Raw genomic sequence first — 25595 nt, forward strand, 5'->3', positions numbered from 1 at the left:
TGAGGAACCCTCAAGTAGTCTTACCACAAAGAGACATTCACTCACACAAATGAACTCAGAGAAAGTTTCTCCTATGCAGCTTAAATGACCTTTGGGGATGCTAGAAGTAGAAAGGATGAATGTGAAAAGCAAAGAATGCAGAGAAACCAATCATCTTTTCCTTGCCAAGTTTAAACAGCACCCAACAGAGAGAGCTGCACAATCCCCTGGTCAGAGAAGGAAACACAAGCAGGAGCCAGCAAATAGAGAGTTTCCGCCAGGCAATGCACCAGCTGCAAGAGCCACAGCTGTTTCAGACAGAAACCAGAGCCAAACTAGCTTCCTCCAGGGTAAAGTGTAAACTGTTTTCCTGCTTTTTTGTCTTTCTTCCTTTCCTTGTTTGGTTTTGTTTTTAACAAAGGGAAATGGGTGGTGCTTGTAAAGCATATTCTATCTCAGAGGTGAAGGAAAAATCCTCAAGTGCTCAGCAGCCTTTAGGATTTCCAGAGGATGTGGCTCACCCAGCCAACAGGCCCTGTTCTATAAACAAGGCCTTCCTCCACTATCTCTTCCACTATGACGTGCAGGAAATACAAATCAGAGCAACAAGCTAAGTCTGAGTGAAGAAAAACTAATCTAACAGATTCTAAGCTGTTCCTCTAGTGTGAAGCCATTACGAAGATCCTAAACTAGGGTGCCAGCACTGTCACTCTCGAGCAGTCAAGAAGGGACAGCCCCCACATTCTTGCACATGAAATGAAAAACCCAGAGGAAAAATATACTCTTTGAAGACAACATTTAAGAGTTAAGGAATCCCAGGAGGCCTAAAAAGACAGAAAGAAAAAGAGAAGAGAAGAGAAGAGAAGAGAAGAGAAGAGAAGAGAAGAGAAGAGAAGAGAAAGAGCAAATGTCCAACAATCTTGAAATCCAGGGCCAGAAAAGCTTACTTTAATGAAAACAATAGTATCTAAAACCAAGTGAGCCAAACCCTTGGCCACTGAGCCATTGCTAGGTACTCAACATCCGCCCTTTTTGTTTTTTGTTTCTCTCTTTTTTTTATTTTTATTTTTTGGTTGTACTATCCTTTTTTATTTTTTAAAAAAGAAAACAAACTATCTTTTTTCATTTTACATATGAATCCCAGTTCCCACTTCCTCCCCTCCTCCCATTCCCTCCACCTGTCCCCCAAACCCCCATTCACTCCTCAGAGAGGGTAAGTCACTTTGCTTTGGGAAAGGTCCAAGGCCCTCCCTACTATATCAAGGCTGAGCAAGGTATCATCCAAAGAGAATGAGTTCCCAAAAAGCCAGTACCAGCAGTAGGGACAAATCCTGGTGTCACTGCCAGTGGTCCCTCAGTCTGCCCCAGTTATACAACTGTCACCCACATTCAGAGGGTCTAGTTTGGTCCTATGCTGGTTCCTTCCCTGTATGGAAGTTGGAGTTGGTGAGCTCCCATAGCTCAGGTAGATTGTTTCAGTGGGTGAACCCATCATGGTCTTGACCTCTTTGCTCATATTCTCATTCCTCCCACTCTTTAACTGGACTTTGGAAGCTTAGCCCAGTGCTCCACTGTGGGTCTCTGCCTCTGTTTCCATCAATTGCTGGATGTAGGTTCTATAGTGATATTTAAGATACTCATTAATCTGACTGCAGGGCAAGGCCAGTTCAGGCACCCTCTCCTCTATTGCTTAGGGTCTTAGCTGGGGTCATCCTTGTGGATTCCTGGGAATTTCTCTAGTGCCAGGTTTCTTGCTAGCCCCAAAGTGGCTCCCTCAATCAAAATATCTCTTTCCTTGCTCTCATCTCTGCCTTTCCTCTATCTCGACTATCCTGTTCTCTCAAGTAACATCTGTCCTTTCTAAGTCAAGCATCCAAAGTGTCCCTTCTCTAAACACTGTATTCTCAACAGCCAAAGTCAAAGAACTACATATTTTATTTTGTCTTTTCTTCTCTTTTCTCCTTCCTCTTTCCCTCTAATCTTATCAATTATTTTTATCTGTTCTTTTTTCTCCTCTCTCCCTCTTTGCAAACCTCCCTTCCTTCTTGTTTTAGCAAACCAAAGGAGTATCTCTGAGAATAATCCACAGGAGCAGGGCAGCTTGGGTGCGGGCAGCCTGGAGGTAGAGCTAGCCAAGTGGGACTATGCAGCCGACAGCAAGAGGATTAGTCACTAAAATCAGGGAACTAACTGCCTGGGTTACATTAACGTGGCAATGACATGTTAAAAATAATTGTGGGGACTGACAGGGTTATTGACTTTTAGATCTACTCGGGACAGAGCTCTACAAAACAAATGATAGCCGGTCAAGCACTAAATTAGAACAGAAAATACCAGAAAAAAAGCCAGACTTGAAATGAAATACATTCTGCTTTAAGAATTTCCCCCCAAGTATCCTGAACTAGAACTGACCCGCTTATCCATTCAAAACAGAAATGGTAATCAAATGATTATTCTTAGTGGTTATCCAGAGGTCACCTCTCTGTCTACAACGTGGAATAAATGAGAAAAGGATACAAAAGCACCAATGATGAAAATGGGGCTGAAAACATGCTTCTGGAAGGTGAACAGTGCTAGGCCCATATAGGAGAAGATGAAGTTCTCCGCCAGAAAGTGTAACACCTCAAAAAGCTGCATGAAGAAGGAAAGAGGAGGCCATGAACTCTGCAGTCTCCTGCTGTGCTACCTGGCAGTCCATCAGGCTCAAGGGCCTCTCTTACCTGCTTGCTCCGAGTTCTTGATTCTACTGACAGATTGTTGTATGTGTAATGAGCCTGTGCAATCCCACAGGAAAGAACAGCTACAACACCTGCCAAAAGAGTTGCTAAGAATCAGTGAGAAACAAGAGGCAAGGAAAAACTGAACTGACAAGACAATTTACAGCAGGTGAGCCACACAGCCTACCTCCCCTCTTCCTCTCTTACAGGCTCTGCTGAGACCAGCAGTAAACCTACCTGTAAATCCACAGGCTTCAGCCAAAAGAAACGTGCTCCAGGACATCAGGAAAAAGAGCGCTGTCTCCAGCAGGGGGAAGCAGTGCAGCTTAGTAAACTTGGTCACGTCAGCACCAGGTTAAGGACAGCAGCTCTGGGCATGGGCAGCAGGGACACTGGAAGTCCCCATTCTTTCAGCCCTCTCAAAGGGCCACCCATCCCCTACCTCCTTGGAGGGAGTTAGATCTCCCTTTTTTAACTGTTACAGTGTCGGGATGGAACTTAAGAGCCCTGAACATGCTAGGCTGCTTCTCGACCACTCTGCCATACAGGCTTTGTTAGTTCTTTTTTCTTTCTTCCTTTTCCTCTCTCCCCCCACCCCTGATAGGGTTTCTTTAATTAGCCTTGGCTGGCCTGGAACTCACAATGTAGACCAGGCTGGCCTCAAACTCAGAGATCTACCAGCCTCTACCTCCCAAGTGCTGGGATTAAAGGTATGCGCCACCACATACAGCTCAATTTTACTTCTTTCTTTAAATGATTTATTTTTATTGTATGTACATTAGTGTTCTGATTGCATGTACCTCTGTATGAGGGTGTCAGATCCCCTGGAAATGGGATTACAGACAGAGTTGAGCTGCCATATGGGTGCTGGAAATTGAACCCAGATTCTCAGAAGAGCAGTCAGTGCTCTTAACTGCTGAGCCATCTCTCCAGTCCTGAGCTCAATTTTCAAGTAACAAAATTTTAAAAATATCAGCTTTCCAAGGGCTGGTGGTGTAGCTGAATGGTAAGCACTTTCCTAGCATGTTTGCAGTCCTGGGTTTGATCACCCCACCACCATACAAAATAAAAGAAACTTTACAGAGTCAGAGCTGGAGCGCAGAGTTTCTGTCTGAGATGAGAAACAGGCAGTAGGAAGGGATAATCAACACTGTGAATGTATTTAAAAACTTAAAATGTGTATTTAATAACTTAAAATGGGGTGTGTGTGTGTAAAAGGGGGGACACGTGCCTGCTAAGCAAGCAAGTGAAGGTCAGAGGACAATCCGTAGGGAGTAGTTTCTTCTACCATGTGGGTTCCAGGAATCAAGCTCAAGTCATCAGGCTTGGTGGAAAAACTCCTTACCTGTTGAGTCATTTTGTTGGTTCCTGTACTTACTTTAAACTGTGTACTGAGGCAAATTTTATTATATATTACCATGATTTTAAAAATTAATGATATAAGGAATGCAAAACAATTGAGTTGCATGCTTTGAATGGGTGAACTCTATAGGAAATGAAGTACTGTGATTCTAAGAATAAATTCTGGCTGCTTGACTCACAGGTTAGTTCTCTCATAGGACTGGGAAGGCCTTAGGCAGATCTGGGAAGACAGGCTCTTAAGGCTCTAATTTCCATGATTAAGGCCTGACCCATGTATGGGACAGAAAAAAAAAAGAAATCTATAATTCCTGGAACAGCAATGAAGTCCTGAGGTCTCCTTTTGAGAACAAAGGGAATCTTCCTCCTATCCCAACCATTCAATATGCCATCAACACAGAAGCAACTCACAAACAAGTTCACTGAGCAATTAAGCCCTCAGTACCAGGGCCTTTAAACAAAGCTAGCTTGATGTGTGTTTTAGAACAAAGTTGCTGCTAGCTACTCTCAACATTTAAAATGTAGTTAGGCATAGCTGCGATTTTGCAAAGAGCAAAGGATACATATCTCAAAGACTAAAATAAAAAATCTCACTAATAATTTTCCATATTATCTATACTGGTCACACATAAAATGGATGTGGTTTGTATTCCATTCATTAGTAATGCCAATCAAAGAGAGTGATGGAGGGACTGCAAGCTCTTTCCATGGTTTTCTCTTTATGTTTGGTTATTTTAAACTAAATATCATACTATCCTTTGTCATGGAAGACACAGTGGGAAGTTCAATAATTCTCACCAATTACTCTGGGTTAGTTATGGCTACCTTAATGTTCATAGTCCCTGAATAGCAGAAGCTAAAGTCCAGCCTGACCAGTGGTCACTGACTGCAAGCCTCCTCTGGGTTCCTCAGTCTCTTCATCCCCTATGATTAGTGCTCCAACTGGGTTATAAGGAAGGGAGAGAAGAAGCAAAGGTAAGGACAAAGCAAAATCTAGAGTTGAATTCCCCATCTTTATTTAGTATATCTTATGTTTCATTGATGGTATTTCCTTCTTTCACACTCTTGGGAAAAATTGCTTTACTTATTCTTTAACAATTTCGTGCATGCTAGCAATGTATTCTGATCATATGTACCCCAACTCCCTACATCCCACTTCAGATACCTCAACATATCCCCATCCCCATTTTCAATACCTCTTCTTTTGTAATTCTCCAGTCTTTTTCTCAGATTATTACTTAGGGGCCCAATCACTGTGCCTGACCCAGATGAGGAAGTACCACATCTCAGGAGAACAATCAATTTAAGATTCTGAGCTGAAAGGAGGAACTGAGAACTTTCTCTTTGCAAACACAGTATCATGTATATGTAGCCAGGCAGGGACCAAAACTTTTTTTAAAAGGATATTAAAGCAGTCACAACACCAGTTACAGCTCCCATTGTAAAAGAGCCACTAAATATACCTAGAAAAATGCCAACTGACTTAAAAAAGGCAGCAGCATCAAAAGCGTGGGTATTTAGTCCTGCTGGCTGATAGGCAACAATAGACCTGGAGTTTAAAAACAAAGAGAGAGAAAGTTTTGTTTTTGTTTTTCTTTTTGAAAAGATGACCACACTGGTTTTACATCATGACACTCCAAACAGTCCCGACCCTCCTTCACTATTTCACCTGCTGTGGTATTAGTTACCTGAGGTCAACCTCAAACTAAAAACATGAAATAGAAAAATCCAGAAATAAACTATTTATAAGTTCTAAATGATATACTGTTCTCAACAGCATGATGAAATTTCCAACCATTCAGCTGGATCCTGTCCATGACATGAATCACTACTTTCACTAATATCTCCACGTGGTATATGCTAACTGACTATTAGTCCATTAGAAACCATTGAGGTTATCAGACTATAGCATTTATGTTCAAACAACCTTTATTTTACTTAATAACGTTTCCAACGAGAAAAAGTAGTGTTGCTGAAAATTTGGATCTGCCAAAGAGAAGTCATAAAATATTTATTACGTTAGTGAAAAGTTGAATAATATTTTGAAAGAGTAAGTTTGTTGCATAATTTTATTACAACTGAAACATTATTTTAATTGTTCTACTTTAATATTAGTTATTGCTAACTTTCTACTTGTCTAATTTATATACTGAACTTTATTATTATAGATATGTATGTGAAAATCATCAACAGGGTTCAGTATGGCTTCAAGCATCCACAAGGGGTCTTAAACTATCCCCGAGGGATAAGGAGACTCACTGGAACTGAAAATAACAACAAACGTGGAGTCTAGCAAGCACTGCCCAGAGCAACTCCATTGAATCTAGGCTGCAGCCACCATGCTGTGCTGGCACCAGCATCCTGAATGCTGCTAAGGGACAAAGCCAGAAACATTATCCTACCCCACCCCACCTCCCTCCAGACCCAGTTACTCACGAGGACAGTACAATGGCAACAGCATCGTTCAGGACACTCTCTCCAAACAGAAGAGCATAAAGATCCACATCTGCATGCAGTTCATTAAAGATTGCCAACACAGTCACTGAAATCGAGGCCCAAAGCATAGACATTAGTTTTGGCTTCTGCCGTCAAACTACAGATTGCAGGTTTACAGAGGCTATTTGTCTATTAGATGGTACAAGGTGGTTTGGTAGCCAGTAATAGTCTGTCTAGTAAATGATAAAAGGGAAAATGTTAAGCTTCTAATGTAGATGAGGTTTGATGTGATCATTGAGTCTGATGACCCCTGCACCTAACTACACTGCTGTCTGCGCCAAAGTACACAGCCCTAATACCGCCAACATACTGAAAATACCTTGTATAGAAATTGGGGGGTGGCGGGGTAGAGCCACTTATGTAATTTGTCTCTTTATGTGGGTTGGCAATTTTTTGAAGATAGAAATCCTTTTTTTTTAACCTTAGTACTCCCAGAACTCAGCACAGAGTCAGGGTGTAGAATAGACTGATAAAGGCTTTCTCCATGACAAATCACCTGTAATTATACTTGTTAGGGAATAAATAACTAAGAAAGGGTCTTTTATTTAGCCCAGGCTGTCGTAGAACTTACAACCCTCCTGCCTCAGTCCCCTGAACGTTGAGATTACAGACATGCACTGCCATGCCCGGGCCATAATTACACTTCTCCCAGTTTTCACATTTCTGAAGCATTTAAAAACCAATGATTCTCTGGATCAATATCTGAAACTTTTAACCTCTACACTCCTTTATATTCTAAGATCTGTGCTCCTAATACTGATATTTATTGAATACAGCATAAAATTAGTATTTGTGCATTTTAAATAATAACTTTTCTATACTAACATGAAATAATTAGATAAAAACTATACTTTCTGAAATAAAAATCTGGAAAGAAAAAGGGAATCCCTTTAAACTCTTGGATTACCAGATGTTTCTCACAGCTGTTTCTATATCTAAGGGACAGATAATAGTACTATGTTCTTGTGCAGCCTCTGGAAGACTTCACTGTACATGTGGGAAGATGAGAATAAAAAGACAAATAAGGTGCGGCTGTTATTATGAAATCAGTTTTAACCTGATGGGCCCCTTGAAAGGGTTTTGGAGAACCCCAAGTATTCTCAGTTCATACACACTGAGACTTACTGCTAGAACATGGTTTCTCAACTTCAGCCTTACTCGTATTGGGGACCAGATAATTGCTTTGCTGTGGGGGTTGACCTGCGTACCATATCCCTGGCCTCTATCTGCAGAAGATGATAGAGAAAGACACATGCATCCAGCTTACCTCCACAAGGCAATGGAAGTGCTACTGAAACCCAAAGTAATATAGTAGAAAGAATAAGAAGGTCCTAGGTGCTCCCAGCTAGGAGAGAACTCATGGTACCAGGCCACAGGTGGGATTCAAGATAAACATCTAATTTTGTTTAAGCTTGCATCAGCCAGGTTTTCTGGTATTTGTAGCTAAAAGTACTACTACTTAGAGAAATAGAACACCAAACCAAATGCTTAGTTCAGTGAGTAATTAGAAGAAAGTCAGTTTGCTTACCAATCCAAGAATTTGCCAGCCCCCTTCATATACATGTGTCCCATCCCAATCTCGAGCCCCCTTCACTCAAAAATAACCATTGTGTGAATTTTACAGTGACTTTCCCCCTTTCTTTATAGTTTAATAACCCAAACACAGACTGTCTGAAACTACCATTTTAAAGAAAATGGACTTTAAACTAACCTCTTTCTCTCTGCTAGGTTCCTCCTTGATCCCCTTCTGTGAGCTCTTTTCTCAAGGTGCCTTATGATTTAGCTCTTCGGTTCTTCCAAGCTCTTTTGTAATGCCTATTACTTTCTGTTAGGGAGGATTTTTGAGACAGGGTTTCTCTGTGTAGCTCTGGCTGTCCTGAAACTCACTCTGTAGACCAGGCTGGCCTCGAACTCACAGAGATCCACCTGCCTCTGCTTCCTGAGTCATGGGATTAAAGGTATGCACCACTACCGCCTGGCTAGTAGTAGTAGTAGCAGTAATAATAATAATAATAATAATATATCTATATTATTATAGATAATATATCTATAATAATAATAATAAAGATAGGATCTCACTATATAGATTGACCTTGAACTCATAGAAAACTACTTGCCTCTGTCTCCCAAGTACTGGGATAGAAGCTACACCAAGTTGTCCATCACTCTCTTAATTCACCTTAGCATCTTTTGGAATCAGAAGAAAGTTGCATCCGTTAGGATGGAGTCATATTTTCATAGTCTAACCTCATTCCTGTAGTTTTCTTATTCAAGGGGTTAACTTCATTTTTCCTCAACTTGACAGTGTTGCTTCTATTTAATGAAGGTGTGGCAAGGTTAGTGTATGGGTTCCTTTTTCTCATGCAGTGTAATGAATGAGAATGACCTCCATAGGCTCGTGTATTTAAATACTTGGGATCCAGATGGTGGTTTGGGGGAGGCTATGGAACCCTTAGCAGGTGGAACCTTGCTGGAAATACATCACTGGGGCAGCAAACTTTGAAGGTTTGCAGGCTTGTTCCACTTCTCCCCTCCCCCCAACTTCCTGGGTGCACATGCAAATATAAAAGAAAGAAAATGCAATTATCCAGCTTCCTGCTCCTGCTACCATGCCATGCATTTCCAACATCAACAGACTCTGTCACTCTAGGATCATACATGAAAATAAACTCTGTCTTCCTTATTTTACCGTCGGCTATGGAATTTTCTCACAGCAGCTACTAACAACTAATAAATATGACCCTTTCCCCAATACTTTCTGAAATCCACTGATTCCAGCATTTTCCATCCCACCCCAACTAGAATTCAATCTGTCTTCCTCTTTTAGTGACCTGTCAATCAAACTCAATAGCCCCAGCAGCTCCTCTTTGGGGAATGGGTCAATTCTTCCAGAAATATCTTTCGTGGGCATTTATTTTTATAAAAAATATTATTAGTTATGTACAGTGTCACACGCCTTTAATCCCAGCACTCAAGAGGCAGAGGCAGGCGGACCTCAGTGGGCTAGAGACCAGCCTGGTCTACACAATGGGTTTCAGGCTGGCCAAGACTACATAGTAAGACTCAGTCTCAAAAAATTGTTATTGTGTGTCACACATATGTGTGGAGGTTGTAACACAATTTTATGAAGTCAGTTCTCTCTCCCCACCTTTACAAGGATTCCAGGTTTGGAACTCAATTTACCAAACTTGTACAAGAATCTTTACTCACTGCACTGATGGAGGAAGGTCATTGGCTAATAAAGGAACTGCCTTGGCCCATTTTATTGGTTAGAACATAGGTAGGTGGAGTAAACAGAACAGAAGGCTGGGAGGAAGAGGAAGTGAGCTCAGACTCCACAGCTCTCCTCTCGGGAGCAGACACCTCAGAGAGACGCCAGGCCCCGCTCCCGGGCAGACATACACGATGAAGCTCCGACCTAGAATCTTACCGGTAAGACCGGTGCTCACAGATTATTAGAGATGGGTTGATCGGTATATCAGAATTAGCCAGTAAGGGCTAAAGCTAAAGGGCTAAGCAGTGTTTAAATGAATACAGTGTCCGTGTAATTATTTCAGGGCATAAGCTAGCCATGCAAGCGGCTGGGGTGTTGGGGACGCAGCCCCGCCGCCCTTATTACTACACTGCACCATCACCATCTGATGGTCATTTTCTGTGTGTTTCTAAGAGCCCTCATAACCCAGATCACTCGCACAGCCTCTGACCTACTTCAGTCTCCTTATACTCATCAGCAAATCTGAACACTGAATGTCCCTATCAGCTTCAAGTGTCACCATACAGGCTAACAGTATTTGTGCTCAGTGGGGACTCTTACTTTAGTGTATAAATATTGGAGGGAAATTTCTGGCTTTCATAGCACTCAAAATGATCAGCACCCCTTCTTTTCCTCTGCAGAGGTGCTATTTTTATATCCAAGCCTCACTGTTTCTACTGCAATAGCCTGCTATTTCCTTTATGGTTTTTTTTTCTTTTGCTGTCCTGTTTTCTGTATTTTTGTTAGGGACTAAAGGACATCTCGAAGTAACATTCCCTCCAACATGCTTTCCTTTTCAAAACTTCTAATTCATTTACAAAAGATAAACACCTAATTTGGATTTGAAGAATAACAGAATAACCTCTTTATCATGACATAAACTAGTAGGAACAGGCTACATGCCTGCCAGCAATGCTTCTTAGAGGACATATTCTTACAACACTGATGCTATCTCAAGACACAAAGTCAACTTCTCCCATTTGGCCTGACGCGACAGCTTACACAACATGGAAAACATTAGGGATAAGACTTTTTAAAAAGCTGTGTTCCATATAATTTATTACATGAATTACATTTATGGCCTCCTCATGCAAAACTTTGACTCTAGTAGTTTACTAGTATATACTATAAGAATTGCCTTTTTTAAAAAAAAAATCCAGCTGCTGGAGAAAATTTAACAATGATAATCACAAATGCTGATGATTTACCATAAAACAGATAACCATGTTAAGCATTTTTTAATTTAATTCAGTTCATATAAAACCTTATGAGGCAGCTAATATTACCATTTAAGGGTAAGAAAACAAAACTCTGCAATGCACGGGCTTCTCTATACTTCATTAATGAAATCCACCAAATCTCAATGATGAAAAGAGAGGCTTCATTCCTCAGTTACATCATCTGTCCACTGTAGACTGTTGTGTGGGGGGCTCTATCCACATCAGCTACATTGAGGATTCAGAGACTCAACACTGATGGAAGCAAATAAAAATGAACAGTATTTAGAGTTGGCGGTCTAGGAGCAGGAGATCCTGGGCATCAGACTCTATCAATCAGAAAGGGTCTTAGAAGGAAACAAATGGCACACTCAAACAGCAAACTAAGAAGAGCTTTAGATGGTGATGTATTCCTTTAATCCCAGCACTCTGGGAGGCAGGGGCAGGCAGAGCTCTGTGAGTTCAAAGCCAACCTGGTCTAAAGAGGGAGTTCCAGGACAGCCAGGACTGTTACACAGAGAAACCTTGTCTGGAAAAAACAAGAATTAAAAAAAAAAGCTTTATAAGAGGTTATTTACAAAAATGTAGGAAGAGTGCAGGAAAACAGAAGGGAGAAGACAGTGCTTAAGGCCAGAACCAGGGAACTTACATCCATAGGTCTGAAGGCTCAAGAGCAAGGAGTAGTTAAAAGAACCTGGAGTTGTAGGGACTGGGTTCCTTGATAGGAGCTGTTACTTCTGATGAAGAGGTACAACTGGTCTGAAAGATTCCTATACCTCTATCCTCCTTCCAGTGGCTTCACTCTAGACAAATCTGGGAAATCAGAAAGCAAAGGAACCTTGGACATGTTCCATATAAGCCAGCTTCTAGGGCTGAGGGAAAGGAAAGGGCAGCAGGTAGTTGTGAAGGGGCAGCAGGAGACATGCAACAGCCATCAACTGGTGAAGAATTCAGCACACAGCAAAGTCCAAAGATTTGGTGGACTGGTTACTTTTCTCCTACCTGTGACTTGAAAAGCACAACTTAGGGGAGGAAAGGTTTATTCTGGCCCATGGTTTGATCAATATAGTCTGTCGTTGCTGGGAAGGAATGTTACCAAGAGCATGAGGTAGCTAATCATACTGTTTACAATCAGGAAGCAAAGAGAGATGAATGCTCGTGTTAGCTGATTTTGTCTCTTTTCAATGGAGTAATGCCACCCACACTCAGGGCATGTCTTAACCCCCTCCATTAATCTACTCTGGAAACACCCTTATAGGCATACTCAAAAGTATTCTTTATTAATGCCCTAGTGTTTCTTAAACCAATCAGTAAGTAGTTAAAAATAACTATCATATTTGACAAAGTGGAGGATTATATTACATAACTTCAAAAAGCCTTTTTGACTTTTAAACATATCTTGCCTAAAATGTTATAGTTCCCAATAGTAAAAACAAAGCATAGTTCATTGCTCATGACAATGAAAGCATGTCTAATACCATAACAACGGTCAGTTACCTAGATCTGGTATGAATCTTAACTCCTCTTTATTCCTGCTGTCATCTTAGAAAGCAAGTCAGGAACTTTGTGCTCCAAGTCTATGCCAGACTACAGTGAGGAAATATCCACAGTAGATGGCAGCATCCAAAAGAGAATGATGTAGGGATAGCAGGCTGGGAAAGGGATTTGCCCTTTTTTTGGATGTAATTTGAATGTCCCGTAAACTTTCACATAAAATGGGTTGGTCCTCTAGGAAGCAGCATTAGGTGATGCTGAGGAACTCTGAGAGAAGGGACTTCAATTACTGTTCTGGGGGACCCTAGTTTCTCACCATTTCTGAGCTCTTGGCTTGAGATATTACCACCTACTTAAGCATATACCCCACCATCGCCATTCTACACACTTATCAGATGGCCAAACCATTGTGGAATGCCTGATTTTCAACCTAAGTGGTGGTGGTGCATGCTTTTAGTCCCAGCACTCAGGAGGCAGAGGCAGGCAGATCTCTGAGTTGGAGGCCAGCCTGGTCTATAAAGCAAGTTTGGGACAGCCTGGGCTATACAGAGAAGCCCTGTTTCAAAAACAAACAAACAAACAACAAAACAAAACAAAATGAACAAAGAAAAATCATTTCTCTTTCTTAAGTTACTGTCTCCAACATTTTCCTGTAGTGATGCAAAGCGACTAATACAGTATGCAACAGACTATCCCACCACTGCAAGACCCTTTACAGATCCCAGAATAGCTGGCACACACAGGAAGAAGAAAAGCATCTTAAGAACCTGATCTGTTCATTCAATTGACTTTTCTTGAACACATCACTTGTTTATGAAATATCATTCAATATTTGTGAATGCTCACTATAAAGTACCCATATCTCTATGTACAAAATAGACTTAATTCCAAGAGCTATAAAGAGAAATAGTTGGGCCGTGGTAGTACATTCCTTTAATCCCAGCACTCGGGAGGCAGAGGCAGGTGGATCTCTGTGAGTTCGAGGCCAGCCTAGTCCACCAGATCTAGTTCCAGGACTAGCTTCACAACTATTGAGAAATCCTGTCTCAAAAAAAGAGGTCTAGGAAGAGTGACCAGGTAGGTGGCACACTGGAAACATCTCAAAAGGTAACAACTGAGTGGTACAACTAGAGAATTAGTTTTGGACAACTAATTTGGATCAGAGATTTTAAAATCTGCTATGTTGATGGACTCTGAGGGGTACATAAGAAACAGGATTAAAATGGAGGGGAACAGGGTTAGTTAGTAGTATATCTCAATGGGCGAGACGCTTGCCTAGTGTGCTCAGAGTTTGATTCTCAGCAACTCCCTCCACACATGCGTGTACACACAAATTAAGATGGGGGAAGCCAGGTCATTGTGTGACACGCCTTTAACCCCAGCACTCAGGAGGCAGAGGCAGGCGGATCTCTGTGAGTTCGAGACCAGCCTGGTCTACAGAGCTAGTTCCAGGACAGACTCCAAAGCTACAGAGAAACCCTGTGTCGAAGGGGGGAAAAAACTAGGAGAATCATTTCATACTGAGTCACAAGAAGAAATAGCACTCATTTTCTACCGATATACTAGAAGATGGAACCCTATATTTCCTTTCCTCAATGATAGATCAATCTAAATTGGCCCTTTTTTTGTTTGTTTTTCGAGACAGGGTTTCTCTGTAGCTTTGGAGTCTGTCCTGGAGCTAACTCTTATAGACCAGGCTGGTCTCGAACTCACAGAGATCTACCTGCCTCTGCCTCCTGAGTGCTGGGATTAAAGGCATGCGCCACCACTGCCCAGCCCTAAAATGGCCTTCTGAAAAGATGAAATATGGATCCCATGATACCAACCACAAGTGGAGAGGGCTGTAACCCCTCATATATGGTGACATTTTCGATGAGAAAACCAAAGATTGATATGTTAAGTCAGGTACAGTATAATCAGGGATAAGAAGCTTATTTTTTCCTGCCAGTCAATACCACTCCATACTAAAATTTGTGTTTGATGACTTAGGAACAAAAAGCCAATCTGATCTAGTCATCCCCTTAAAACCAACTTCTTGCTCTATCGGCTATAATCATCAGTTGGGCATTTATCAAAAGAGTGGTTACAGTTGTAAATATGTGTATTTTGCTGCTCAAAACCATCTCAGTGGCTTTCTTGAGAAAGAACCATTCTCGGGACTATCAAAAAGCTTCAGTCTCCAAGACTTCGCAGAACAGACCCCCAAATTTAATCGTTAAGCAAACAGCTAGATGTGCTAGCTCACGCCTGTAATCCCAGCATTAAGAAGGTCGAGGCAGTAATGAAGTCAGTCTGTGCTATACAAGTGAGTTCTAAGCCATCCTGGGCTACAGTGAGAGACCCTGTCTCCGAAAGCAAACAATCAAACAAGTGCAGCTGGTCTAGTTCCCTTTATGCCCACCAACACTGACTTCTGCTGTTCTGTCCCTCCACATTCCCACTTAGTTACTTGCTTTTTTTTTGTTTTGTTTTTTTTTCTTTTTATTCTGTGTAACACTTCTGGCCATCCTAGAACTTGCTCTATAGACAAAGCTGGCCTCAAACTCAGCGATCTGCCTGCTCCGCTTGTCTCCTGAGTACTGGGATTAAAGGCGAACACCACCACCACCACTGGCTCTGTTAACTTTTAAAATCACTAATTTTGGAATTCACACAACTAAACTATATTATTGTAATTTATTCACCCCCATACTAGTTTCATGCAGGTAATATCTGGCACACGGAGGTCACAATAATAGCAGAAGACAAAGTACTAACTTCAAGGCCATTTCTGTTCACACCACCAAGTCTTCACTTGGGCCTATGCAGGTGATATTAGCACTACCATTTTCGGAACATGTGTCCCGTGAAGATTGATTACACGTGTGTTTAGATCACTGATTACTTCACCTCCAGCCCGTTTCCCCGAGTCTTAAATCACCCTGCTGCTTTATCTCTGAACAGCCCCTGTCCTAGCCTAAGGGAAGAGGATTGAGACTTGCTTCTGTCACCTCCACCGTCAGCTGTCCAGTAAATAAGCTGGTTTGTAAAATGTATAGGTTAAGGGATTGACTGACTTCACTGTTGGTGGTGGTGGTGGTTTAGCAGCATCCTCTAACTCTGTGCTCAAGTTTTCCAACAGCAGATTTTTAGGAGGCTAGTAAAACACTTCAAATAGCCTACATTTGAAAAGCTAGCCATTCAAAAAGCAGTTAGTTAATGTACCAATATCTAACAAGTTTAAACATCTAATTTTCTAGAACTTTTATTTACATGGAACTCTTACTATACCAATCTTCAGAGGCCAAATAAAAATGATATGCTTTCTGTTATTTTATAGCATAGCAAATAAAAGTAATACTTTCCATTATTTTATAACATAGCACAAATGCATTATAAGGGAATAAACTGTTACTTAGGTGATCTGGAAATATAGGCCTTTTATCCAATTAAGTGAAGCAATACTAATAGTTCAGAAAACAATATCTGTAATCTTTACCACACTCACCTCATATTACTAATAAGATGATAATGATAAAGTTACACACAAACATAAATAGTGATATATGTTCAGACACTATAAACACCCTTCTCGGGCTTATGAAGAATCTATTTCTCAACAGATTCTTCTCTGAACACAGTCACAGACAGCTTAACATTTAAATAAAGTTACCTTTCGGGGTGGTTTTTAGAAGCATGTTTGAGGAGTGAGGATCTATTATTTATCTTTTAAACAAACATGAAGAAAGCAGAACTCTCTGCCTGGGTCTGATGTGCACAGAGGCCAACATAATCACCAAACATTATGCTCAGTGCTTTATATGCATGGCTGTATTTCATTCTCACAAGAGCCTTCGAAACAGGAAGCACTACTTGTACTTTATAATGAGATTGCCAATGGAATAAGGGACCGTGGGCCCAAGACGGCTGATCAGTGACTGGCCCCGTGAAAGCTGAACACAAAGGCCAAGACTCCACAAACTAAGTTCCTCAAGCAGTCAATCCTTCAATACCTATTTAGAGAGTCTATGATAATATGTGGTGGTAAAAAAAAAACTTATTGAATTTAGAACAGTGAGATTCAACTATACAACTGTCTAGCACCATGCTATTCAATAGGGCAAGGCCAGTTCGGGCCCCCTCTCCTCTACTGCTTAGGGTCTTAGGCGGGGTCATCCTTGTGGATTCCCGGAAATCGTTTGTTTTCTTTTAAAAAAAATAAAAGATTATTACTATTCAGAATGTTAGAGAGTATTTTACACATGCATGCTTCTGCACATCTAAGCAAGAACAGAAACATCAAGATTTTTATACCTCCATTGTTAGGACTAAACCAACCCTTTCTCTGTAATTTATTTCTAAGATGTATAGTCAGTCAATCCTCATTGTGTGAAGAGAATCAGTTCCAGGAACTTCTTCACAGAGATACCAAAAATCTATAAATGTTGAAGTCCCTTATATAAAATGATAAGTGTATATAAAACCTATGTGTACCCTGTTGCATTTGAAAGTCTAGCTAAACTGGCTGTAATAGTTAATTCAAGGTAAATGCTATGTAAGTAGTTGTTATACTGTATTGCTTAGGGAATAAGACAAGAAAAGAACTCTCTTACACATTCAGTACATGTGCAATTGTTTTTTTATTTTTGAGACTGCAACTTAATTACAACACTTCCCCCTTCCTTTTCCTCATTCCAAATATCCATCCCTACTCTCCTTCAAATTCATGGTCTCTGTTTTCACAGCCCTGAAATCATACATACAAGTAACATTATATGAACCCAGAAGATTATATTTAGGAATATATATGTATGTGTGAATACATATATTCATGCGGATTTTTTTAAAGCTACATCTGAATCCAGACATGGAAAACACAGTTGTAATAGCTGACATTAGAGAAATTAATAGCTGATACTTCGGGAAACTTTAAAAATTTATGTGTATGGGTATTTTCCCTGTAACTGGGGCTACAGATGGTTGTGAGCCATCATGTGAATACTGGGAATCAAACCTGGGTCCTCTACGCAAGCAGCAAGTGCTTTTAACCACTGAGTCATCTCTCCAGTCCCCTGCTCTGCTTTATATATTCTAACTTGGAGTCAAGCTATCTTGTTTGTTTTTGAGGTACAGGAGAGAAGGTCTATAAATGAATTCCATTTCTTTTTTCTGATGTCTTGAGACAGAGTAGCTTTGGAGTCTGTCCTGGAACTAGGTCTGTAGACCAGATCTAACTACCATTCACTTCGTCCATCATCTCTTGATGCCACAGTCTCTCTACTGTAAAAAAGTCAATAACTGCTCTTAACTTTACAAGATTTACATAATATAGTAACACAATGATCAAGCCAAATGTCAAATTACCTGGGTCAGTGGCAGAGATAATTGCTCCAAAAAAGAGACAATCCGTGTAGTAAAATTTATCAGTGAGCTGGCCCACAATCTTCATGAGTTTCACCACCCCATACATAAGATTTCTGTAGGATGAGAGGTAAACAGTGTCAGGGGAACATTTTGCTGACATATAAACAGTAATAGAGTGATATTAGAACATTGCACTTTAAGGAAGATTCAGGAAAGCATGGGCAGTTTCTATGGTTGGGCACTTACCAGGAACCTAGGCAAATAGAACTTTGACACCAAACAATGGTTTATAGTTATTATCTTGCAGAAGTATCTAAATACTTTTTTGTTATTGTTGCTTTTTTGTGCATGCATGGGGGTGGGGCACTGAGAGAAAGTCTCCAGTAGACTAATCTAGCCTTGACTTGCTACCTCATAGCAGAAGATGACCTTCAACTTTTGATCCACTCAAGGATGGCCCTGAACTTCTGATTCTCTTGCCTCTGCCTTTCAAGTGCTATAATTACAGATATAACCCACCACCACCCAAAGCTTTGTGCATTTTAGGTAAACTGCACTAACGGAATTACATCCCAATCCCTGAATATTTCACTCTTAAAAGTTGTTCTCATTAACAACTATATCATCTGTGAGGTATGATCTTTGATGAGTCATGAAGTTAAAAGATCTTAAGCAACTGGGTGATAGAGGAGAATAGAAGGTAGAGCCTCAAATAATGTATAATAAACAACTACAATGTAGACTTATAAGATAGTATAGCTCAAGTCATAAAAACTAAGGGGCTGGGTGAAGCTAGAGAGACTGATATTACTAATATCTCCATCAAGAAGTAGTGCAAAGAAGGTAAAGACACAACCCTCTTGAAATGCCCTAGTAGATCACCAGTGTCCCCACTGATATATCTGGCCTCCTGCTCTCTTTGGGTGAGGCAGGCTAGCTATAGCCCCTCTCATATTGGGCAGAATGTGAGATGTTCTAACAGGGATCACCAAGTTCAATATTTCAGTTTGGCTGGAGCAAACTTCCTACATGGCAGATTATAATCGGAAAGAGTAATGAGTATTGAAAAATAGCCTATCATGTATTACACATGTGTGTATGTATCTGTGTGCATGTACCAATAATAACAGCAAATGCAAGGTTTAAAAGAATAAAAATAACAGAATTAACTCCATGTACACTAAGACCAAGGCCAACCATTTAATAAGATGTGTGATAGTAAAGACGATGTCACTGTCTTCCCTTATGTCTTTAGTGACTACAACAGTGGACTGGCTAGTGGTGAAAGAATTGCTTGCACTGTAGACTGGAATCCTTATGAGAAGAATTAACTAGAACTTAATGCTTGCCTAGTGTGTGCCCAGGTGTTGCTCCAATCAGTTCAACTTCAGTCCATGACCACTCCATGGAACAGATATGATTTGTTCTTCGCTGCTTACCAAAGGTTTTCACGTTCATACCTTTCAAATATTTCTTAAAAGTAGACTAAACCTACACCCACATGGTACATTTCTGTCTGCCAGCCTTCCCACCATCTTGCTTCCCATCATCATTAATGTATGCCAGAGAACCTGTGTCCTTCAGTGATCTGTCACCCCATTAAGGAGAGACCTCAAGACCATCCTTTTAAAGAATAAAATAGAAGGTCCTTGCCTTTATCACCAGTTTTCCAACTAATTTTTTGTTAAAGTCCTTATTACATTTAGATTTGCTTGTACATTATTAAAAAATATCACCTTTCTATTCTAAGATTCCATCGAAACTACCAAATGGCATTTAGTCATTAAATCTCTTGTGACAGTTTCTCATCCACTGCTTGTTTTTGACGATCTTGGCAATTCTGAACACTGCTGGACAGAACGTTTGCAGGGTACCCTTCAGTTGAGATTTGTCTGCCTTTTTTTCCAGATAAAGCTGATGTGTTTGGGGTGGCAGAGAGCCTCCCTGCTCTGCCTGCTTGGGCGCTGGGTCCCAACCCCAAGCGTAGGGTAAAGGGGAGCCCGGGGGCTTCTTTGTCCCCATAGCCCGCCTGCAGCAAGCAGGGTGGGCCCTTTGTCTGCGAGCGAACCAAGCAGCACGGAGTTTCATCAGGGCACCTAGTGAGACATCATTGTGGTGAGCGAGTGCTGCGGCACCCGGGAACAGCCCGCCTACACTTCCTGATCAACCTACAGGGCTACACTGCCCGGTACCTCCTCTCTATTCCTATCCCATCCAGCTTACATCCAGATCCCCCCACCCTCTGTTTCTCTTCCCCCTCCCTTCCCTGGTGGCAGAGAGCCTCCCTGCTCTGCCTGCTTGGGCGCTGGGTCCCAACCCCAAGCGTAGGGTAAAGGGGAGCTCGGGGGCTTCTTTGTCCCCATAGCCCGCCTGCAGCAAGCAGGGTGGGCCCTTTGTCTGCGAGTGAACCAAGCAGCACGGAGTTTCGATCAGGGCACCTAGTGAGACATCATTGTGGTGAGTGAGTGCTGCGGCACCCGGGAACAGCCCGCCTACACTTCCTGATCAACCTACAGGGCTACACTGCCCGGTACCTCCTATCTCTTCCTATCCCATCCAGCTTACATCCAGATCCCCCCACCCTCTGTTTCTCTTCCCCCTCCCTTCCCTGGTGGCAGAGAGCCTCCCTGCTCTGCCTGCTTGGGCGCTGGGTCCCAACCCCAAGCGTAGGGTAAAGGGGAGCTCGGGGGCTTCTTTGTCCCCATAGCCCGCCTGCAGCAAGCAGGGTGGGCCCTTTGTCTGCGAGCGAACCAAGCAGCACGGAGTTTCGATCAGGGCACCTAGTGAGACATCATTGTGGTGAGTGAGTGCTGCGGCACCCGGGAACAGCCCGCCTACACTTCCTGATCAACCTACAGGGCTACACTGCCCGGTACCTCCTCTCTCTTCCTATCCCATCCAGCTTACATCCAGATCCCCCTACCCCCTGTCTCCCTCCATCCCTCCCTTCTTGGAGCAGAGTGCCGCCCTGTTCAGCCTGCCTGGGCGCTGGGACTGAACCCGAAGGTGAGTGCAAAGGGGAAGGTGGTAGCTCCTTTGTCTCCATAACCTGCCTGCAGCAAGCAGGGTGGGCCTTTGTTTGGAAGCTAACCAAGCAGCAAGGAGATCGGAACTGGACTCCAGGAGAAACATCACGGGGGAGTGACATCACTTGGAAGGTACATCAGTTGGCAAGAAGACCTGATCCTGTAAAAGAAGATCCATAGGAGAATATTGGAAGGAAGAGATGGGGAGACGCCAATGCAAGAATTCACCCAACAATCTGAAGAACAACACGAAACCACCAGAAGCCAGCGACCTCACAACAGGAGGACATGAACACCTTAATCATGAAGAAGGAGAAAAAACTGACTTCATGACAGTGATTGACACCCTTAAACAGCATATAAAAAACGCCCTTATAGAAATGGATGAGAAGTATAACAGAAAGTTCGAGGAATTGAGTAAATCAGTGAATGATACCCTAGGAAAGCAAGGAAAAACAATCAAGCAGATAATGGAAACAGTTCATGATTTGAAAAATGAAATGGAGGCAAAGAAGAAAACACAAACAGAGGGCCGGCTGGACATGGAAAATCTAGGTAAACGAATAGAGACTACAGAAACAAGCATAACCAGCAGAATACAAGAGATAGAAGAAAGAATCTCAGAGTCTGAGGATAACATAGAGAAAATAAACGCACTGATCAAAGAAAACAGCAAGTCCAACAAACTCTCATCACAAAACATTCAGGAAATATGGGACACAATAAAAAGACCAAACCTAAGATTAATTGGAGTAGAAGAAGGAGAAGAAGTGCAGCTCAACGGTCCAGAAAATATACTTAACAAAATTATAGAAGAAAACTTTCCCAACCTGAAGAAGGATGTACCTATGAAGGTTCAAGAGGCATACAGAACCCCAAATAGGCTGGATCAAAAAAAAACATCCCCTCGCCATATAATAATCAAAACACAAAATATACAGAATAAAGAAAGAATATTAAGAGCCGCAAAGGAAAAAGGCCAACTTACTTATAAAGGTAAACCTATCAGACTTACACCTGACTTCTCTATGGAAACCATGAAAGCCAGAAGGTCCTGGATAGATGTACTGCAAAAACTAAGAGACCATGGATGCAAGCCCAGACTACTATATCCAGCCAAGCTTTCGTTCACCATAAATGGAGAAAACAAAATCTTCCAGGATAAAAACAAATTTAAGCAATACGTAGCCACAAACCCAGCCTTACAGAAAATAATGGAAGGAAAATCACTAACCAAGGAGTCCAACAAAGACCTCAATAACTCAGACATCTAGAGACCCTTCACCAGCGCAACTCAAAGAAGGGAAACACACAAACCCTACTACTTAAAAAGTGACCGGAGTTAACAACCACTGGTCATTAATATCACTTAATGTCAATGGACTCAACTCACCTATAAAAAGGCACAGGCTAAGAGACTGGATACGAAAACAGGATCCAACATTCTGCTGTCTACAAGAAACACACCTCAACCACAAAGACAGGCACCTACTCAGAGTAAAGGGCTGGGAAAAGGCTTATCAAGCAAATGGACCTAAGAAACAAGCAGGTGTGGCCATACTAATTTCTAACAAAGTTGACTTCAAACTTAAATCAATCAAAAGAGACGGAGAGGGACATTTTATACTCATAACAGGAAAAATTCATCAGGAAGAAATCTCAATCCTGAATATCTATGCCCCTAATATAAAAGCACCCACGTATGTAAAAGAAACATTGCTAAAATTCAAGGCAGCCATCAAACCGCACACACTAATAGTAGGAGACTTCAACACTCCTCTTTCACCAATGGACAGGTCAATCAGACAGAAACCTAACAGAGAAATTAGAGAATTAATGGAGGTAATGAAGCAAATGGACTTAACAGACATCTATAGAATATTCCACCCAAATAGGAAAGAATATACCTTTTTCTCTGCAGCTCATGGAACCTTCTCGAAAATTGACCACATACTTGGTAACAAAGCTAACTTACACAGCTACAAAAAAATATTACTAACCACCTGTGTCTTATCAGACCACCATGGATTAAAGTTAGAATTCAACAACAATGCTACCCCCAGAAAGCCTACAAACTCATGGAAACTGAACAGTCAACTACTGAACCATACCTGGATTAAGGAGGAAATAAAGAAAGAAATTAAAGTCTTCCTTGAATTCAATGAAAATAAAGAAACAACATACTCGAACTTATGGGACACTATGAAAGCAGTCCTGAGAGGAAAGTTCATAGCACTAAGTGCCCACTTAAAGAAAACAGAGAAAGCACATATTGGAGACTTAACAGCCCACCTGAAAGCTCTAGAAAAAAAAGAAGCAGACTCACCTAGGAGGAGTAGAAGACTGGAAATAATCAAACTGAGGGCTGAAATCAACAAAATAGAAACACAAAAAACAATCCAAAGAATCAATGAATCAAGAAGCTGGTTCCTGGAAAAAATCAACAAGATTGACAAACCCCTATCCAAACTAATCAAACGGCAGAGAGAAAATTTGCAAATTAATAAGATCAGAAATGAAAAGGGGGACATAACCACAAACACAGAGGAAATTCAGAGAGTCATTAGATCTTACTACAAAAGCTTGTATGCCACTAAACGGGAAAATGTAAAAGAAATGGACACTTTCTTAGATAAATACGATTTACCAAAATTAAATCAGGACCAGGTGAACAAGCTAAACAGACCTGTCAGTCGCGAAGAACTAGAAGCTGTTATCAAAAACCTCCCTACCAAAAAAAGCCCAGGGCCAGATGGTTTCAATGCGGAATTCTACCAGAACTTCCAAGAAGACCTAATACCTATACTCCTCAATGTATTCCACAATATAGAAACAGAAGGGTCATTACCAAATTCCTTTTATGAAGCTACAGTTACTCTGATACCAAAACCACACAAAGACTCAACCAGGAAAGAGAATTACAGGCCGATCTCACTCATGAATATCGACGCAAAAATCCTCAACAAAATACTGGCAAACCGAATCCAAGAACACATCCGAAAAATTATCCATTATGATCAAGTAGGCTTCATTCCTGAGATGCAGGGCTGGTTCAACATACGAAAATCTATCAATGTAATCCATCATATAAATAAACTGAAAGAAAAAAACCATATGATCATTTCATTAGATGCTGAAAAAGCATTTGACAAAATTCAACATCCATTTATGTTAAAAGTCTTGGAGAGATTAGGGATACAAGGGTCATACCTAAATATAATAAAAGCTATATACAGCAAGCCGACAGCTAACATCAAATTAAATGGAGAGAAACTCAAAGCCATCCCGCTTAACTCAGGAACACGACAAGGCTGCCCACTTTCGCCATACCTCTTCAATATAGTGCTGGAAGTTCTAGCAATAGCAATAAGACAGCATAATGGGATCAAGGGGATTCGAATTGGAAATGAAGAAGTTAAACTTTCGTTATTCGCAGATGATATGATAGTGTACATAAGCGACCCCCAAAATTCCACCAAAGAACTTTTACAGCTGATAAACAGCTTTAGTAATGTGGCAGGATACAAGATCAACTCCAAAAAATCAGTCGCCCTCCTATACTCAAAGGATATGGAAGCAGAGAGGGAAATCAGAGAAGCTTCTCCATTCACGATAGCCACAAACAGCATAAAATATCTTGGGGTAAATCTAACCAAGGAAGTGAAAGATCTATTTGACAAGAACTTTAAGGCATTGAAGAAAGAAATTGAAGAGGATACCAAAAAATGGATGGACATCCCTTGCTCTTGGATTGGGAGGATCAACATAGTAAAAATGGCAATTCTACCAAAGGCAATTTATAGATTCAATGCAATCCCCATCAAGATCCCATCAAAATTCTTCACAGATCTGGAGAGGACAATAATCAACTTTATATGGAAAAACAAAAAACCCAGGATAGCCAAAACAATCCTATACAATAAAGGATCTTCTGGAGGCATTACCATCCCTGACTTCAAACTCTATTACAGAGCTACAGTAATGAAAACAGGGTGGTACTGGCATAAAAACAGAGAAGTCGACCAATGGAATCGTATAGAAGACCCGGACTTTATCCCACAAACCTATGAACACCTCATTTTCGATAAAGGAGCTAAAAGTTTACATTGGAAGAAAGAAAGCATCTTCAACAAATGGTGCTGGCACAACTGGATGTCAACCTGTAGAAGAATGAAAATAGACCCATATCTATCACCGTGCACAAAACTCAAGTCCAAATGGATTAAAGACCTCAATATCAGCCCAAAAACACTGAACCTGATAGAAGAGAAAGTGGGCAATACCCTACAACAAATGGGCACAGGCGATCGCTTCTTAGGTATAACCCCAGAAGCACAGACATTAAGGGCAACATTGAATAAATGGGACCTACTAAAACTGAGAAGCTTCTGTAAAGCAAAGGACACTGTCACTAAGACACAAAGGCAACCTACTGACTGGGAGAAGATCTTCACCAACCCCGCAACAGACAAAGGTCTGATCTCCAAAATATATAGAGAACTCAAGAAACTAGACTTTAAAATGCTAATTAACCCAATTAAAAAATGGGGCGCTGAACTGAACAGAGAATTCTCAACAGAAGAAGTTCAAATGACCAAAAGACACTTAAGGTCATGCTCAACCTCCTTAGCGATCAGGGAAATGCAAATCAAAACAACTTTGAGATATCATCTTACACCTGTAAGATTGGCTAAAGTCAAAAACACCAAGG

At 41.2% G+C, this 25595-nt stretch overlaps 1 protein-coding gene across 4 annotated transcripts in view; it reads right to left on the minus strand.

Moving 5' to 3' along the window:
• The window catches only part of Slc9a7 (solute carrier family 9 member A7), a 172789-nt gene that overhangs the window by 73357 nt on the left and 73837 nt on the right, over positions 1-25595 (minus strand). For all 4 annotated transcript variants that reach the window (XM_075958426.1, XM_075958425.1, XM_075958424.1 and 1 more), the window contains 6 exons: positions 17859-17971; positions 6492-6597; positions 5463-5604; positions 2934-3039; positions 2700-2788; positions 2497-2610 (listed from right to left, as the gene is read on the minus strand). In XM_075958426.1, the coding sequence (XP_075814541.1) occupies positions 2497-2610; positions 2700-2788; positions 2934-3039; positions 5463-5604; positions 6492-6597; positions 17859-17971 (670 nt within the window). The remainder of the gene's footprint in view (positions 1-2496; positions 2611-2699; positions 2789-2933; positions 3040-5462; positions 5605-6491; positions 6598-17858; positions 17972-25595) is intronic.

The sequence above is a fragment of the Microtus pennsylvanicus genome, chromosome X (genome assembly GCF_037038515.1).
Source record: "Microtus pennsylvanicus isolate mMicPen1 chromosome X, mMicPen1.hap1, whole genome shotgun sequence".
Classification (NCBI taxonomy): Eukaryota; Metazoa; Chordata; class Mammalia; order Rodentia; family Cricetidae; genus Microtus; species Microtus pennsylvanicus.